The 18,860-nt window shown below is 33.8% G+C and overlaps 3 protein-coding genes and 1 long non-coding RNA gene across 5 annotated transcripts; 2 read left to right on the plus strand and 2 right to left on the minus strand.

Moving 5' to 3' along the window:
* Nucleotides 1-517: 517 nt before the first annotated feature.
* On the minus strand, nt 518-9,154 carry LOC101743981 (uncharacterized). 2 transcript variants are annotated; one of them, XM_012691884.4, is made up of 6 exons: nt 8,927-9,154; nt 8,697-8,781; nt 5,102-5,225; nt 3,300-3,452; nt 1,417-2,604; nt 518-1,348 (listed from the first exon to the last, which is right to left on the minus strand). In XM_012691884.4, exons 2-6 carry the CDS (start codon nt 8,763-8,765, stop codon nt 999-1,001), a joined length of 1,884 nt encoding a protein of 627 aa, XP_012547338.1. In that variant the 5' UTR covers nt 8,766-8,781; nt 8,927-9,154; the 3' UTR covers nt 518-998. The 2 variants fall into 2 exon arrangements, with proteins under 2 accessions (XP_012547338.1, XP_062527875.1); XM_062671891.1 differs by lacking the exon at nt 518-1,348 and having other exon boundaries at nt 1,734-2,418; nt 2,501-2,604; nt 8,927-9,000.
* Nucleotides 9,155-11,460: 2,306 nt separating this feature from the next.
* On the plus strand, nt 11,461-12,407 carry LOC134200003 (uncharacterized). The gene is made up of 2 exons (XR_009974737.1): nt 11,461-12,069; nt 12,202-12,407. It is a non-coding gene; the product is annotated as an uncharacterized LOC134200003 (long non-coding RNA).
* Nucleotides 12,408-12,965: 558 nt separating this feature from the next.
* Nucleotides 12,966-17,287, plus strand: LOC105841900 (uncharacterized). Its single transcript, XM_038014805.2, has 5 exons — nt 12,966-13,436; nt 13,517-13,665; nt 14,071-14,237; nt 14,771-15,030; nt 15,148-17,287. Exons 1-5 carry the CDS (start codon nt 13,103-13,105, stop codon nt 15,234-15,236), a joined length of 999 nt encoding a protein of 332 aa, XP_037870733.1. The 5' UTR covers nt 12,966-13,102; the 3' UTR covers nt 15,237-17,287.
* Nucleotides 15,116-18,454, minus strand: LOC110385529 (transmembrane protein 41 homolog). Its single transcript, XM_038014806.2, has 6 exons — nt 18,243-18,454; nt 17,985-18,152; nt 17,589-17,724; nt 16,080-16,208; nt 15,560-15,897; nt 15,116-15,483 (listed from the first exon to the last, which is right to left on the minus strand). Exons 2-6 carry the CDS (start codon nt 18,133-18,135, stop codon nt 15,314-15,316), a joined length of 924 nt encoding a protein of 307 aa, XP_037870734.1. The 5' UTR covers nt 18,136-18,152; nt 18,243-18,454; the 3' UTR covers nt 15,116-15,313.
* Nucleotides 18,455-18,860: the final 406 nt, after the last annotated feature.

Consider the following 18,860-nt stretch of genomic DNA (forward strand, 5'->3'; position numbering starts at 1 on the left):
CCGGGGTCTAGGGGCGAAGCCCCGGTGGGGTCCAGGGGTGAAGCCCTGGCAGGGGCTTACATGGGGGGTACATGAAAAAACAATTTAACTGTTTTTTAATTTTTAAATAAACTTCTACTAATTGAATAAGAACTGTCTGATGAACTCATCTTTGTTTAATACTTCACTATGTAATTTTATTGCCTTTTGTTTGTTTCACTTTTACACTAAACACAATATTGCAAATTACCCGAGCACAACAATGGCCGAGAATTTTAGGTTCGTGAGAGCAGACGTAGACACTAACGCGCATGCACACTTGTCAGTATCCAGGGAGAAAAAGTTAGACTTTCTTCCCTGTACAGCGGGACGAAAACCGAACTTTCGGCGTAGGTAGGAGAAAAAAGACATTTTATATTTATCATACAAATATCTTCGCCTGGCGGGACTCGAATCCGCGACCCCCTTGTGTAGTGACCATGTCACTTACCACTACACCAGACCGCCGTTAATGACCTTCAATAAATAAATTAGTTGCTTAGTCTCTTTTGTAATTTATTTAATAAAAACAAGTAGAATGAGTATCATCAAATATAATAGCTATACGATATTTCATAAAAATATCATATGGCACAAGGACTTTCGAGATAGTATGAAAACATCAACATCGTATGATCTGCAATTAGAAGTACAATCAGTTACATAGATGACTATATACAAATAAACATAAACAAGTACGCTAATCAAGTACCTCTCTAAATAAATAATTTATTTCAATTAATAACCACTTACTATGTGCAATGTTTATCAAAACCATAGACGTACATGTATTTCATTGAAAATGTAAGTTTGTGGTAAAACTCCTTGCAAAAACAATATTTTTTACCATTTAACAATATATTAAGTATAATGATTTATTATTTACAACAATACAATACAAAATATTTTAATTAACAATTATATTCATCAAAATATTCTCTGTTCGATGTTTTAAATAACTTATGGAAGTTAGAACATAGTTACGATAGCCAACGCCTTCCGAGTCTCGCTGATCGTACCTTCGTTATGTAAATTGAAACTAAAGCCAGTATTATCCAAACGAATGTAACGACTGATAACAAGACTCCTAATATAAACAAGGCAAACTGAAGTCCCCCCTCTTCACTGAACAAGAAAGATGAACCCAGAGAAAATACACCAAACAATACGGCTGATAACGTTTCCAAAGTACTGTGGATTTTAGGCCACTTTCGCGCTCCAACAAAATCTTGAATAGCTGTTTCACAACATGATGTAATTGCACCATAGCCGAAGCCTGCCACGACGCATCCAATCGAAAAAGTGTCATGACTGTGAGCTTCCGCCAAAACTGCAAAGCAACCATTTTTAAGAACACTTTCAACGAGAAAAAAAATGGAGTTAAAAAAATGAACTTACGAAAACAAGCAACGGTCGATGTCACTAAACCTAAGACCGCAACATATTTGTAATTTCTCTTCGGAGTCTGTGCCAACCATGGAGTGCTTAATAAAAAACACACCCAAGTAAAACCGTGCAGAGACATGAAGAAATTTATTTCCGTTGTTGAGATCGGTGGTAGAATCTGTGTTCCCAATATCGGAAGTAAAACAAAAGATATCCCGGTTAAACTTAATTTCGTAAATGCAAGCAATAAAGATGGATAAAATTTCCAACAAGATAATGATCTCGTTAAAGGCTTTATGAAGGTATCGTTCAAATTGTACATGAAATACAGCAATCTTCTTTTAATTATATACACTCTATACGAGGGCATCCACATTCTTCGTCTCATACTGGCGTAAGCAGAATGACATCGAAAACTAAATGAATTAAATATTTTTTCTCGTTGTATATCTGTTACCGGTGAGATATTATCATATGTGACTTCAACCTCAGAATATTCATTTATATCACTATTTTCACTTTGACGAGAATCCCTTCTTATCTGTTTCGTTATGTAATCGTCTAGGCTGTCACCTAAAGTACTCAGTCTTTTGATAGCGTTACTTAGTCTTTTCTTGTTCATGTTCACATCTTTATCGCTTGCGTAAAATTCTTCGTCTTCATCCTCACTTTCCTCTGGGATTTCAGGTAATATTTCAACTCCAAAAATGTTTCTACGCTTTTCTTCAGGGCTGGGTGGTGGGGTTATGGTCGAATTGTCATTTTCAAAACCTACTTCATCATTATTCAAATCAACTTCCCGATGTAAATTGTCATCTGATGGACTTTTCCAACATTTTTTACTTAAGTCATGTAATTGCACCTCTGCTGTGTAATAATTGTTGTCCAAGCCTTCATTACTAAAAATTGCATATGTTTTAGCCAAATCGGAATATCGTGAAAACGATAAGGGCTTTTTGACACTATCGTTAACTCTTAATAGTAAAATCGCCGGCAACGCTTGTAATAATATTCCTGAATAAACAATGAATGAGAATGAGTAACCATATGTCTCAATAAGCTCGGTTAATAAATGAGGAAAGAGCGCTTGACCAACCGCTTGGCCTGCGAAGCATGTTCCTCGTATCAATCCCAGACGCGAATCGTATGTTTCAAACACAACGGCATCCACTTGAGCTGATATTAGAGATGACCCTAACCCTGAGCATAAGAAAATATTATTATATTAAAGATTCAAGCAAAATTAAATTGGTTAGGAAAATAATATCCATTTTAACCGACTTCAAAAAGGAGGATGTTCTCAATTCGACTGTATGTTTTTTATGCTTGTTACCTCATAACTTTTGACTGGATGAATCGATTTTGATGATTCTTTTTTTATTAGAAAGTTGACGCTTCCCGTGTATTATAGTGTAGTCCAATTTAGTCCAGTTCTGATAATGGTACCCATGACAAAACCATATATGTATTAAACTTACACGTGGTAGGACCTCTTGTGAGTCCGCACGGGTAGGTACCACCGCCCTGCTTATTTCTGCCGTAAAGCAGTAATGCGTTTCAGTTTGAAGGGTGGGGCAGCCGTTGTAACTATACTGAGACCTTGAACTAAGACCTCAAGGTGAGTGGCGGCATTTACGTTGTAGATGTCTATGGGCTCCAATAACCACTTAACACCAGGTGGGCTGTGAGCTCGTTCACACATCTAAGCAATAAAAAATTATAAAAAAATTGCATTAAGTACGTGCGCGACAAATAAATAAATAAATATCACGCCAACCGATTTCGATGATTATTGTTTTTAGTGTATATTAATTTGGTTTGGAATATTATTTTATTCTATTTGAAGTCGGTTTTTGTTAAAGCAATTCTATTTTCGAATTATAAATAACTCTAACCTCCGAGAATGCCATAAATAATGGGCTGTATCTGATAGGACACAAATGCACAAACAAGAAGTCCTATTACAATTGTCCACAGTCCTATAGCCGCCATTACTCGATATCCTATTGTTCCTCCCCAAGAGTCGGCGGCATCTCTGCACCAACATTCTGAAACAATGCAAAAAGCTAATATATAAAAACAAAAACATATTATATGTACTTCATATAAACATCAAAATTGATATTCGTATTTGTATATTTCCCCAGAGACTCGCAAACGGTTCGACCGATTACGATGAAATTTTCAGGAAATCTTCAGATTGGCCCAGCGAATATTATATGCAAAAACAAGTGTACACAAGAAAATATAATACTGTTAGTCTCCCCACCACTTTTGAAATTAGGTTATAACGACATTAAGTGTTATGAAATTACAATAAAACGAAAACTTTTATCTGAGGTTGTTTAGATCTACCTGACTTCGTTACTGACGAGAGAGAGAGAGAGAGAGAGAATACACTTTATTGCACACCAAAACACAATTAACAATGAAAAATTAACAATGAAGTCAAAAAGCAGAAACATTTGTACAGTGGTCTTATCGCTAAAAGCAATCTCTTCCAGACAACCGTTTAATTTATAGAAATGCTGGAAAAGATAATAATATAGCAGGTATGATGCGGTGTACTATTGGCAATACATATATTATATATACACATTATGAATAGATATATACGTAGGTATATATGTAAACGGTAGCGTATATTATTATAATATGAAATAACTATTTGACTACTACTGTGATGGATAGGTAATTAATTCCTAAGGATAAAATGTAATGTGAACTGGAAGAACTTTTAATATTATTCTGCATTTATCTCAATTATTATTATTCATTTGGATGTCACGCAAATCAAATTTTCTATGCTAACAATATTTCTATTCTACCTATTTAATAGAACAAATAATGTTTTAAGACATAATAGAACATAATAAAAATAGTAAATGTTAATAAAAATTTCCAAAGTTAATAACCAGTTCAGGGGTACCAGCAAATATAATAATAGTTTAATAACATCAAAAGTCATCAATGAATGTACACGTATTTGGACATTAACATGATATATAGTTTTTGAAATATTAAATACTTCAAGATCGTCTTAATAATATGATAATCAAATTTGTTATTCGGTTTGTGAAGCAACCGAGAAACAAGTACTTAAATAACCGTTTGCTCAGTCTGACACGCACCGGTCACCGTCCTCGTCGAACCCGTCGCTTGCGACGAAGGGCTCGACGAGTAAACTGACCCATAGACACAGCCCACTGAGTTTCTCGCCGGATCTTCTCAGTGGGTCGCGTTTCCGATCCGGTGGTAGATTCTGCGAAGCACTGCCCTTGCTAGGGTCAATGTTAGCATCACTCCGGTTTGAGCCCCGTGAGCTCACCTACTAGTTAAGGTTACGCTGAAATAGCCTCTCAAGGCTATCAGCTTAAGTAGAAAAAAAAAGCTGACACGCATACCAGCTCACAAACCGCTTAATGTCGAGCGGCTACCAAAACAAACATGAGATCGAAGTTCGAAAAGGAACGTATGACTGCTTTGGGACAGGAATGAGGCAATTATAGGTAGTACCGTCGCGGAGGCTCACAACAAACACATAAATAATAATTTAAAAAAAAAACGCACTTAAGGTAAATATTTTAATGATGTTTATTATATTAATATGACTAAATTAATCATTCACGTCGACACAGATGATGACCTATTATTTATAGAGTTAGACTAGATACTATTAGAATAAAATTAGACTTACGTGATAACCCATAGGTGACTATAAATATTGTCGTTGCACCAAAGCCTTGCCACAGAGGAACGTCAAGTTCTGCTAGGTGAACTAGAAAGACTCCATACGACAGCACCAGACTTGGCAGGCATATCTGTAATGATACAGGTCAATCAAAACTATGCCATACTTATACCTTTTGAGTCGGTCCCTTCATTGCTGAAGGTCGTGTTTAGTTTGAAATGTTGATCACTCAATACAATGTACTTCCCCACATTATATATGTATTTTATTAATAACAGTGCAATTAAGTAGCACAATTTAGAATATTGGTTTCATATTGATCAGTTAAAGGAAATATTTTCTTCCGTGCGAACATAACATCAGGATTGCACATCGCTAGGAGGTAATAGTACATTCACCGTGTTTGCCATTTTTTACGCAATTTTACACGCGGGAGGAAATGTCCAACTTTTCTCCCTTGGTGCACATACTATTTTTTCTCTCCTGCCTACGCCGAAAGTTCGGGTTTCGTCCCGTTGTACAGGCAAGAAAGTGTAACTTTTCTTCCTTGGTACAAGTGCGCATGCGCGTTAGTGTCTACGTCTGCTCTCACGCACCTAAAATTCTCCGCCATTGTTGTGCTCGGGTAATTTGCAATATTGTGTTTAGTGTAAAAGTGAAATAAAAAAAGGCAATAAAATTTAATAATAGTGAAGTATCAAACAAAGATGAGTTCATCAAACAGTTCTTATTTAATTAGTAGTAGTTTATTTAAAAATTAAAAAACAGTTAAATTGTTTTTTTATAACTCCCCCCCCCCTCCCCCCGCCAGGGCTTCGCCCCTGGACCCCGACTCGGTACTCCACGAACTTTGGGCCTGGTAGGAGAAAAAAACATATTTTTATGTTTTATTTTTACATTTCATTCTTCACATCAAGAAGTACAATCCACATATAACTATCTATAAGCTTCAAAAACATGAGGATATATTTATTATTCACTTTACAGACAGACGAGCTTAGGATCTATTTGATAGTGAGTTGTAGCAATGGCTTATGGACGTCAGCAATGCCAGTGGCACAGGTAAGCCGCTCCTAACGGAAGAATATGATATGACACTAGTTTTATGGTTTGAACGCTATGATCGTCTCGCGTTTACTACTTTCTTTTATATTTTCGTATGTTTAACTTTATGTTACAGGTTCTGTAGTAAATAAAACCTTATACGTTCGTATTTAAGACTTTATTCGTCGTCGAGTGGTTGGTTTTGCTGTGAAGCTGTTAGGCTTAAAGGAGACCTAATAACTCGAGGGTAGCTGCTTCGCAAATGTAACTACTACCGTAGGAGATCCAGCGAGAAACACAGCGGGCTGATGTATGGGTTATGTTTCAAGTCGAACTCTTCGACGAGAGTACGGCTACCAGGGTCCCTATGCCTGCTCCTAGTGCTAGAGCCGCATTCGTCTAATAGCTGAGTCAGTGGATCGGGTGGATCCATAAAGACGCGTCTAGGCCGTAGGACGTAGTCGACGCTGACTCGCATCTAAATGAGCCGTATTCGTGCAACAGTCAGCGGCTACCACGATAAGGTGGTTTTAATGACGCATCGTCTTATCAAAGTATAGAGGTGCTATTTTTGGTGAGGCTCAGGTTTAAACGTTGCTAACAACTACCTCAGCAAGAGCAAGCAATAAAATCTTCGCAGAATCTACCATCTGAAGCGGAAGCGCGATCCCCTGAGAAGACCCGGCGAGAAACACATTGGGATGTATTTTTGGGTTGAGGTTGACTTATTCGAATACGAACAAACTAAAAATCGTTTTTATCAACTTTCACAATTTTATTCAGTCTAAAAACGCAGTATTTTGTTCGGATGGTGATCCTTTTTGTATATTGCTTTTCAACGTCAAAAAAATATTGATAAATAATTTCGATTATTTTGCCAATCAATCAATCCGATAAATTACATATTTCTTTATTGCAACGACGTCACGATAAATACAACATGTGACTTAACCATCAAACCTATTCCAAATAGATTAATTTCTCAAAAACCGCAACCAGGCACGAAAACCAATTTCATTATTTATCGTCCATTCATATGATTAAGGTAGCGAAATTTATATATTCAAGAAAATAAAACATTTATTATAATAAACGGAGACGCGGCCAGTTACCTTCTTTTTTTCCGATAAATTAATGACGCATTCCAAATCAGATCAGGAAAACTTTAAGGTGGTGGCGATATTCACACTGATAGCTGCCGCCAAGCCAATGAGAAGAGTAAGAGAAGTGATTTACCGCAGACCTCCAGGCCACTTCGATTTAAACGCAAAGTTCCTTAGGACTATCGTTTGCATGTTGTTAAACCGAAAGGGATGTGTAAGTACTATGGGACCAGGTTCGTAAATATAATTGGTAAACCTACACCGCGAAAAAAAGCATTTTATTTCTAAAATACTATCAATTGTATACCAGATTGATATTGCGAATGGACAAATAGACTAAATACTTGTCAAAGGCAGATCTAAGAGTTCTCCCAGTGGACGAATTCAGAATTATGATGGTAAAGCGCAAGCAGCTTACAATACTTTATAAAAACTGCGTACCCTATTAGCGTTTTATATAGATAGTACTTTGTTCACGATAACAACGCGCGATTCTGTTGTTTAATGCAAATTGCGTTCGAACAACAATGAATAATTTGACTATAATTTGAATATAGGTTAAATAAAGTAGAACAACTTAAATTTTCTTTCCTGGTACCTAATTTGCAGATGTTACATATATACATATATATTATAATAAAAAATTGACCTATATACTAAAATGTATATCATTTATCAATCTAAAGAAATTATTCGATGGATAGGCTAATGTATGTAATGTATTATTATTAATGTAGGAAAATATATTTTTTAGAAAAAAAAAAATGTGTACGTCGTTGTATGTTATGTCTATTTGTATACTGTGTGTGGATATTTGATAAAAAAAAAATTTTTTTTTTATATAGGAATGCACCAACCATATGACGTTATGCCACTACCACCCGTGTTTGACTTCTAAAGTGTATTATTAACTATGTTTGACCGGCAGGGAATGCCTTAGGCCAACTTAACTCCACCATTGTACTCTTGTGCATAAAGTTGAATAAATAAATTGAAGTGAATCGACTATTATTGACGAATATTATTTTCAAAGCAGGATAATTAGAAATATCGAAATAATTTCATGATAAGTAATAAATGTAAGAAAGTTACATTTTTTCAAAATATATATTTGTAATTAGAATTAATCACCGTAACTATTTTAAATGTGATTTGAATATTATATAATACACCAATTAATAGCCTATTTATTTATTCAATTCATTAATATAGATTCTGTAATTTTATGTGTCTAAAGTGGTTAATATTCGATCGTGGTCGCAGTGAGCACATACTTGATATCTTTATCTATTTATGAAGTGTGAACTAAGATATCATAACAACGACGTATTTTTATATTGTCAGTTGACAGACAGCACAGCGTAATAACCAATTGAAAAAGCGGTGAATTTTACTACGATACTAAAGGCATTTTCGTATGAATATTAATTAAGTATAATGATATGAATACGCACGTTCAAAAACACGACGGAGAGCAGTAAGGGCCAATGCCAGGACGTGCCCTCTATTCGTTCGAATTCCATTTAGACTTCCATCATCCTGCATTTTTCGAAATACACATACATTTTTTTTTGTTGTAATCACACTACACGTCTTAATCACCGTTCATTGTTTGAAATTCTTTAAAAACACTTGTGGCTAGTTTTAATACTTGGTACTGAATATTATTTATTTAATGACTTACTAGTAGACGAAAGAGAGCATATCGTCGTATTGACAGGACAGTAAGCACATACCGGCCACGTTATCAGAAGGCACGTAGGTTACATTGTCTTATCTTATCAAATCGAAGAAAGAACTGTGCGTATATATTTCGTTTCGGTACTAATTACAAAATTAAATTTTACGTTTTTTTTTTAATTATAAACATCGATCCTGTGGTGTAAGTCAGTATCTCAGAATCAAATGTCGTGTTATGAAAATTAATAAATTAATAAATTAAACAATATTATTTTGTAACATAGAGATTTGATAGTTAATCTTTTAAAATTAAACAAATATATAATTAATGTAATGTAGAAAGAAAGCATAAAAGTTATAGTGGCCATCAACTTCTGTCATTATTATTTTTATCAATGTTGACATGTTCACGTCCCGTTTAGTATGAAGCGGTTACAGGCTGATTTTTGACTTAATATGGTAAAGTAGAATAATAATAATGATCATTTATTCCAAACATAAATTAGGTACAATAAAATAAAAAAACAAAAATAAGAAAAATAACGAGGCTTGGAAAGAGTTAACTAACTTTTATTCACTTCAAATCGGAAGGCATCATATTAAAAAGCACGATTATGTTAACACTCCCACAGGTTATTAAAACAGGCGGTAAACATCAGACCAGAGAGAGAAAGTATAATAGGAAAATAAGGTGAGGTACTACTGCGGACGATATTTTTTCCTACCTAAGCTAGTGGTCTAGAGAGACCATGTCGGCGTCGCCGGGCTAGGAGGTGAGTTCACAGGGCTCAAACCTCACGATGCTGCTAACACGAACCCTAGCGAGAGCCGTGCTTCGCAGAATCTACCTCCGGATCGGAAACACAACCCACTGAGAAGATCCGTGTGCTTAGTGCGAGTTACAAACAATTGATGCAAATTTGAGTTAACTTTTACGCTATCGAGAACGTTAAAAAACTCGCACTAAGCACACCGGCGAGAAACTCAGTGGGCTGTGTCTGTGGGTTAATTTATTCGGCGAGCTCTTCCTCGCAAGCGACGGGTTCGACGAGAATGATGACCGGTGCTTGGAGTACCTAAAGCAAGCCGAGGTCGCACGTTCGCATCGCCTGATTGCTACATATTATACTCTTATCATGTAAGTTCTCCGGGCCTAAAAACAACAATAGCACTAAAATAAAACAATCGAAATAACATTGTATATCACAATTCGGATCGTGGCATTCGCTATATTTTAGATTGATTAATGAAACGATACTGCATTTGAACATTTAAAAAAATCCTGTTTTTTTTATAACAGAACGTAAGATAATGTAAGATAAAAAATGTTTACACGCTGCACGTGAGGTGATTTCACAGTGACATTTTTTTACTTGTGAATTCAGCAAACAAACAAAATAGCGAAAACGATGAGTATTTATGCCTGATTTCGCAAATTATTATTTACGCTTCGTTTACATTTTTTTGTCATTTAATAACTTAATAACTTTTATGTCTTAAGACATTTGTGGAACTTATGGTTGATTGCGCACCACCGAGATGTTCGACTTTTCGTTCATTCGGTTTTATAGACTAATCACTTCTTCAAATAAAATCTTAAAAACTGGTGGTAGGACCGTTTGTGAGTCTGCAAGGGTAGGTACCATCACCCTGCCCCTTTTTGCCGTAAAGCAGTAATGTGTTTCGGTTTGAAGGGTGGGGCAGCCGTTTTAACTATACTGAGACCTTAGAACTCATATCTCAAGGTGAGTGGCGGCATTTAGATTGTAGATGTTTAGCGGTAGGCAGCGGCTTGGCTCTGCCCCTGGCATTGCTGAAGTCCATGGGCGACGGTAACCACTCACCATCAGGTGGGCCGTATGGTCGTCTGCCTACAAGGGTAATAAAAAAAATAAAAAGATGTCTATGGGTTCCGGTAACCACTTAACACCAGGTGGGCTGTGGGCTCGTCCACCCACCTAAGCAAAAAAAAAAAGTTGAAGTCATCGTGACCTCCACGCGGCTCTCGAGCGCCGATGCTAAAATCCGGCGTATACCTAATTAATCCTGGCGGGTAGGTACTACTATCACTGCAGTTATGATGTGTTTCTGTTAATGTGGGGACTTTAGTTTTAGAATTAAATTAGAAGACTTCGACTTAATGTTGTCATCTATATTAGCTCCAGTGACTACTAAACAATAGGATCGCTCGTGAGGGCCCCTTCACGATCATCCAAGCAATTATGAAACTAATAACTTTCCAACCACAAAGCCGGAGACACGCATATTTTTATTAAATAAATTTTATAATCAGCCATTGTCGCTACAGGTGGTCATTGCACTAAGTAAAATCCCATCTCAAAAATCAGCCTACCACGATCTATTGGGCACAAACATTAGAAATGGGGCTTAAATAATAATTAATCATAATTAAAATTAAAGGATTTTTAAATAGCAGAAGATAACCGATTCTGACAAACGTAGGTGTTATTAATATCCTGTTACGGTAAGTAATTTTACCAAACTAAGTTAAAAAAAACACCATAATGAATTTATTTATTTTGTAAAATGTTAACAGAATAAGTGACGAATTGACTATATTGACATTACCTATTAAATCATAGAAAATAATGTGCTCTCTAAGACTATGCTAAAGAATATGTCAAGAAAACATTGACATTAAGTAGATATTTTACTATATTAATTATACATTACATTATTTTCTTCATTTGAGTACCTATACTTTAATGATGAAAGGTTTGTGTGATCTTTCGGTTACTTTTTATGTTTGTAACTGGAAAAACAATTATTATAATACGGTGTCCAGAAATTCTCGTTTAGTTTCTAGTCCGATTTCTTCTCAAAATACTTTGTCTTTCCATGCATATTAAAGTAAGAAAAGTAAATTTCTCCAAAATGTCAACAAAGCCAGAAAATGTAATGCACTCAAATAAACTATAGGTCTACCAGAATCTGATGGCAAAAAAAAGTTTAAAAAATACCGATTTTCACATGGCAACAAAAAAAACATCATCTATCAAAACTGAAATTTCGAGAAATTGTTTTCATATTTCCTTTAAAAAGTGGTGAAAATGTCGAAGAAACCCCTTCGATCACAAGCAAGAAATATTGTTTTCAATGTTTATCAAAGAATACTTGATGAACAAGGTACAGAACAAACACAATCATCGATATTGAGCCATGTGCAAGCGTTGACTGGTTAATAGGAATGACACGTCTTGATACTTTGGTTTATTGCATTTTCGTGTGTATTTTGTATACTAAACTTTGGTTTATTAGGTGTACCATAAGACGAATTGTTGCTGAAGGCAGATCTAACAGAGGCGTATTTAGTACGCCCGGTAAAAAGAGGAAAGGTGGCAAACATACTGCGTCTTCCTCGTTTTCCTCTTCCGATTAAGACTTTTTTATGGATGTCCAGTATTTGGAACCATTTTCAAGTTCTGATAGCCTATAATTAATAAATAAATTCATGAACAGAGTAATTGGAGTTTTCATCTAAATTTCGAACCCCACATTCGCCACAGTAAGATTTACAAAAATTATCCTTGATCATTGCATAATTTTTTATATTTGCATGTATCACACAGAAGCAGCCGCTATAAAAAAAAAAAGTATCAAAACGTTTTACTTCAATTTCCCCAATATTGCTAGCGTCAATTTCTTTTTTCCCTTTTTGCCATCAGATCCTGGTAGACCTATATGTCAATGTAGATCATTGTCGTTAACATTAAGATCATTTATCGATAGAAACACGTAATTTATGTGAAAATTTGCCAATGCAAATCTTATAGCGTCAGCTACCTTGATACGATTTAAAGACCTCTCCATCAAATTATCACAGAAACAGGATAAGTCCTTCTTGTGCCATACTGACAAATTGGGGTTTGAAGGATCGGTTCGAAAAAATAATAGGTCAAGGAGATCTTATAAAATCAATTAGCGATTCTTTGATAGGTCCCTACTGTCTGTCTAGTCTGTGGTCTATGCCACTGACGCAAATTGTATGGCCTAAAAGTCTAGACACCAGGTAATAAACTCCAAAAAAAAAAAAATTTGTAAACAAATATTAATCCTTTATTTTGTTTGTTTACCAACTATTTCACAAATAACTTAAACTTATGTAAAATTTTAATGACTTATATTTAACAAACGTTAACATATTAAATTGAATTTAATCATGGTCAATCAGGAAGTACTTCGAGACTACTCAAGTTCAATCAAAAACTTAAAAAGGGAAGCCGCTAACGCTGGTATTAGTGAAGAAGATTTCAAGAAATTGTATTTTGAATCTCTCAAAACACTAGAAAAAAGTGAACGTCCCAGTTCATTGACAATTGTTAGAAACAATAAACTTAAAATAATTAGCGTACTACTTTTGGTATTTGCTTTATTCAACTTCAAATATGTGTATAGCAGTTTTGTGTGCAACTTACAAGAATACATATATCCAGGACTAAGGTTACTGAGAAAGATCTCAATACCATTTATTTCTTTGTTCCCTGCTTTATCAGGTATTTTAGTTCTTTATAAGCACCAGTTTTATTGTGACAGCTGACCTGTACTTATTTATACCTACATAACCTTTTTTCAGAATACTACTATGAAACTTGTTTAGTACAAAACCCATTCTTCACTGTTGTCGATATGGATTGTTGGCCATGTAGTTCTATCACTAATATTCAAGAGATCTTTGATCCAAAACCAGTCACTAATCAGCACATTGCTCCATTTGTTTACCAGGTATGTAGTTAATATCAAAGCATCACATAGTTGAACATTATAATTTTAGGAGATGGTCAATTTTTTTAGCTTTCTGTTTTTTAGTATTTACTTTTCAGTGATAGTATTAAATCACATTTTGCTTATTATAAATTGTCCCATAGATACAACCCACTGATTTTCTCGCCGATCTCCTCAATGGGTCACAATTCCGATCCAATGGTAGATTCTGCAGCTGCAAACAAGCAAAAACCTCCTTTGCTAGAGCTACCTAGAAAATTGCAGCTTAGCTATGTACATTTTTCAATATACTCGCAAACTTAATGGATTTATTCATTTTCAAAAGCTATCTTCTCAACATTGGCGTCTAACCCACCAACATACAACATGCACCCAAATTTAAATTATATTTTTGTTAATTTTCAGACTAGTCAAGAAAGAATTTCAATAAGTCTGCTTAAAAGTCTCTATGAAAAAAATAAAGATATTTTTGCTAATGCATCTCCAAAGATTTTATTAAATAACAAGTTCTATATACAACCAGAAGATATGTTTGATCTACATGCAAAAGGGGAAAAAAATATTTATGTGTGGTCAGTATGCTGGAATACTATGGTTTTCAAACAACATTTTGAATGGAAACAAAAGATACAAAGTGCAAGTGGGATGGAGAAGAGTTTATTTTTGATGAGACGGTGGTACATGTTATGTCACGGAGGTTTTACGATTTTAGATTGTTACTTATACTTTTTCTGTAACCTATATTTTATATTATATAATATATGGCTATAATTTAGCCAAATATTTCCCAAAAAAAAAGTTCGTGCGTTAATAAATAACTACTGATGGTAGATAGTATTAACCACGACAGACATTATACAAAATAATGGAAGCTTCAGCCTGGTGTCTCAAGGTGAGTGGTTTATTTTCTGGTATTATATTATATTCTGGATTTTGGTAACCATTTAATCAGGTGGCCTTTGAGATCACCTGTGAGGCATGTCAGTAATCAGTCGACTATAAACTGTAAAATGGTTGAATACTCGTGCTCTACGCTCTGTAGTAAATTATTAAATTATTATTCTCTTACTAAATTATTAACAGAAAATAATGAACAATTTTCCAGGAAATTCAATCGGATGAATGAAGCAAAAGTGTTACGACAACTTATACCCCGACCGACAGTAGTACCAAAATTTGGACAGAGCATAGAGAGATATTTAATAATACATACTAATCAAGACTCATATAAATTACCAGATACTGAATGTAATTTCTCATTCGTACTATCATTGAGTGGTGCAAGGACACTCTATTTAATACCAGCTGAAGAATGCAAACATCAATGCAGGCATTTGTCAATTGATTTAAAAGAAGGTTATTTACGTAAGTTAAACAAAGTTATAAGATACATTTTTTTCTTTTAATACCCCATAGAATGCTAAAAAATTGTCAAAACACAAAACAAGTGTCAGATATTAATACCATGTATTTTCTTTTCAGTATGGTACAATTGGTGGTACTGGAGACCAAAAATACAACCTACAGTTGACAATACTACTTTCATTGGCCATATAGGCTCATATTGCTAATAATAACATTAATGACTAAACCAAACCAACATTTTGTGGAATGTAAAGCATGGCAATACATAAATAAAATAAATATCTTAGTCAAACTTTTCTCGAAGTTTGTCTTTTAAGAATACTGGAATCAAGGAAACTAGTGCAAAAACGCTGAGTACTGTTATAGATGTCCATGACCAAGCATCACTTGTAGATGTCAGAGTATGTAAGGTTTGTCCTGCTTGAATTGCTACAAATGATGGTGGAGCCACACCTGTAATTGATTAGAAGCAATTAGTGAACTACTGTAGTAGTATTATGATTAAAATAATATTTAAAATAATTCATACCAATAAATGTTCCTAATGCAAACGGCACCAAAGGCACCCCAATCACTGGAGCAGACATATTTATAAACCAGTTAGGCAAAAAAGGTGTGACTCTTAAAAAGACAATATAATTGAGCAAATTGTCCTTGTGTTTTGCCACTGCCTTTGACCACTCTGCTGCTCTTTCTGGGAAGAATTTTCTAACAAGCTTCTTTCCAAGAAGATTTGACAAGAAGAAACATAGACTTGCACCAATTGCCGAACAGCAACAAACTAATACCAGTGCGAAATAAAAAGGAAAAAGAAACCCTGAAAGTATACTTAAAAATATAGATCCAGGTATTGCAAATGTTTGCAAACTGACTGTTGCTAAGGACATTATTAAGAAGTGCATTGAGTTGTTGTTACGTTCATATTAATTTGAAATGAGGTATTTTACATGAAAATCCATTCAAAAATATTTTTAATAGAAAGCTTTTTGGTACTTTTTACATTGCCATCTATATCCATATTTTGATTTGCGTACATTTTCAAAGGATACAATATATAAACTAAAAATACTCCAAATAATACTTCATAAAAATATCTGTCTTTGTATCTATCCAGTACAAGACCCAACTGTTTAGCATCCTCTAAGTCCCATGGTAAATGTAAATGCTGTCGCTCATGTCTGTAAGGAAAAAAGTTGTCATTTTACTCACATTAGCTTTAATGTCACATGTTACTGTAAACTTCTACTCTAACAAAAATAATAAACCATTCTGTTACAGTATTGTGTTTATTATGAAGCCTTTTGAGGACAGGGCTCAACATTAAAGGTCTGATATATGGTTGGATTCCCATGAATTGAAGTTTAGACTGAACATGTGAATTGTAATTAGTTATCATTTGTTATATAAACAAATTATTATATTATATATATATATTATATAAACAAATCTGAACATATCAGATTTGTTTATATAATATAACTGGCTGTTACCTGTGACTTCATCTGTATGATGAAGGAATTGTTTCCCTTGGAAATAAGTTTTTTTTTTGGGAAATAAGTTATAAACCTACATCTCTCCAGGCCAATACTGAATTAGTGATAGTCAATGTCTGTCAATTCATTAGAACAAAAAAATACATTCTTACTTTTATAATACTAAATAATTAGTCTTGCAATATTTAATCATGCAAATGTGTATTTAAGCTATTCTTATAAAAGAAAATTCAACATTATCCTCATGTTGAGAGATATAATATAACAATGTAAATATATTATAAATAATTATGAGATGCAAATTATCATAATTGTAATATGTTTGTACTCTGCTTGGCATGTAAATAGATATTTTAGCCTTCTAGGACTACTTATATCTACATATTGTAATTAACTTATGGTAGATTCTGTGAAGCACTGTTCTTGCTAGGGCTAGTGTTAGCAAATTATTTCAGATTGAACCTGTGCGTTCTATCCATGTGTAACTGGAATATGCCCTTAGGCTACCAGCAAATAGATAGGGAATAAAAAAAGAATAAAAATAAACATGATATGACAAAAAAGTACTGCTATTTAACATTTGATTGTGAAAATAATTAAAAAAAATACCTCAATGTTGCTTTAATAAAATTATTAATAGTGTAACCAGTTTAGAAAAAAAAATGATACATTAGATTTATCAACAACATCTAGATGAATAATATCAATGTTAGAATTCATTTTTAAAATAAATATTTTTAAACTAAATAAACAAATAAATTGAAGTTATAGTTGTTTAAAGGATAAAATGCCTTGACCTTAGGGCTGTTGAGAAAAGAAAGGGTTAAGGCCCTTAAATGTTGTTACCACTGGTTTGTTTATTCCTATTTAGTTCTTATTTGAAAGTTGAATCTTCAACCTCATTACTTAGGGTGTGTGGATGCATTATTAAGTGTATTGATATCCATAGGTTCCAGTAATCATCTAAGACCACATGAGTTGCAAGATCACCCAAACCATCTATTGTAATTCAGAAAAGTAGTCTACAGTATTGGTCAACAATAATTATAGCAAAATATTACTTACTCTTCTAACTCTGGGAATTGCCTGTATAGAAGTGCTAGTGCTAATAGTGAAGATAAAAATATAAATACAACTAATACTAAAGCTGTAGAAGTTGATAAATTTGAACTAGATGTTTTCTCACTTTTTGTTTCCATGTCTGAAAATATAATACACATTAAATTTTTTTTTTACATGATTATGCAATTCTAATCGATTTCAACACAAAAAAACTAAGCAGATATTTACTACCAAAAATTCAAACTAATTCTTCTAAATTGTGTATGATTGTTATACAAATTTCATTGAGTTAAGTTTTAAAATATCCTAAGACTGTTTGTATAGAATTTCCAAAAATATTACTACAAGATAGGGACCTACATTTTTAAATAGCATTAATAATGAATAAGAGTGATATACTTGAAATACGATAAAACAAGCCAACAGAATTAAGTCTGATTTCCCTTATCCTTGGTCTTGAAGAATTATGAACTGTAGAAGATACAGATGGATCTTGGACTAGAGCACTATTAATTTGCGATAGCCTTAATCTTCGATTTATTGAGGTCATTTTACTGTTGATAGGTACTTTAAAGGAAGGTCGAAATTTAATGTTAATGAAAAAATACTATTAAACAATTACATCAAAATAATTAATCAGAAAGAAAATTTACTTACTTGGTATTGACTAAATTATTTTCTAATGAAAAGCAATTTTATTAACATTTAAAATATATTGTTACATGTAAGTAGCCTTTGCAAACACATAAATTATGAGTTGCTATTTAATTTTGCAGTATGCTGCTCTCCTTTGTTAACTAAAAAAATCTCAAATCACATTTAGATTTGGATGATGAAAATGATTTGAAATTTATTTGAGTGACAGTGTAGTGTACATTGACATTTTTTAGTTTGATTTGTTGATGAGACAGGCACAGGGAATATAGGCCATACTGTAAAATCTTTTGAATGAAAAGTCGAAGCCATATCTAATTTAGCATAATTAAAATGGAATATAAAATGAAACAACACCAATGCGGATGTGATGGAATAGCCTCATGATGAATTCGTAATATTTCAATGCAACTCCCTCGTCGAACCGTTTAGTTTTATTCACATTTCCACACATTTATACATATAAATTTAAAAATACAAGGTATTTTGGTTAGTTTGTTTTAGTTCGTGTTATACACGACTTTTTTTGATAAACCGCGCTAACTACATTTTCAAGAAATAGTTGAAAATACAATTTCCGAACCACAGCATTTGGACCCATCTGTCCTAGTGAAACCAGAA

This window comes from Bombyx mori, chromosome 13 (assembly GCF_030269925.1).
Source record: "Bombyx mori chromosome 13, ASM3026992v2".
Classification (NCBI taxonomy): Eukaryota; Metazoa; Arthropoda; class Insecta; order Lepidoptera; family Bombycidae; genus Bombyx; species Bombyx mori.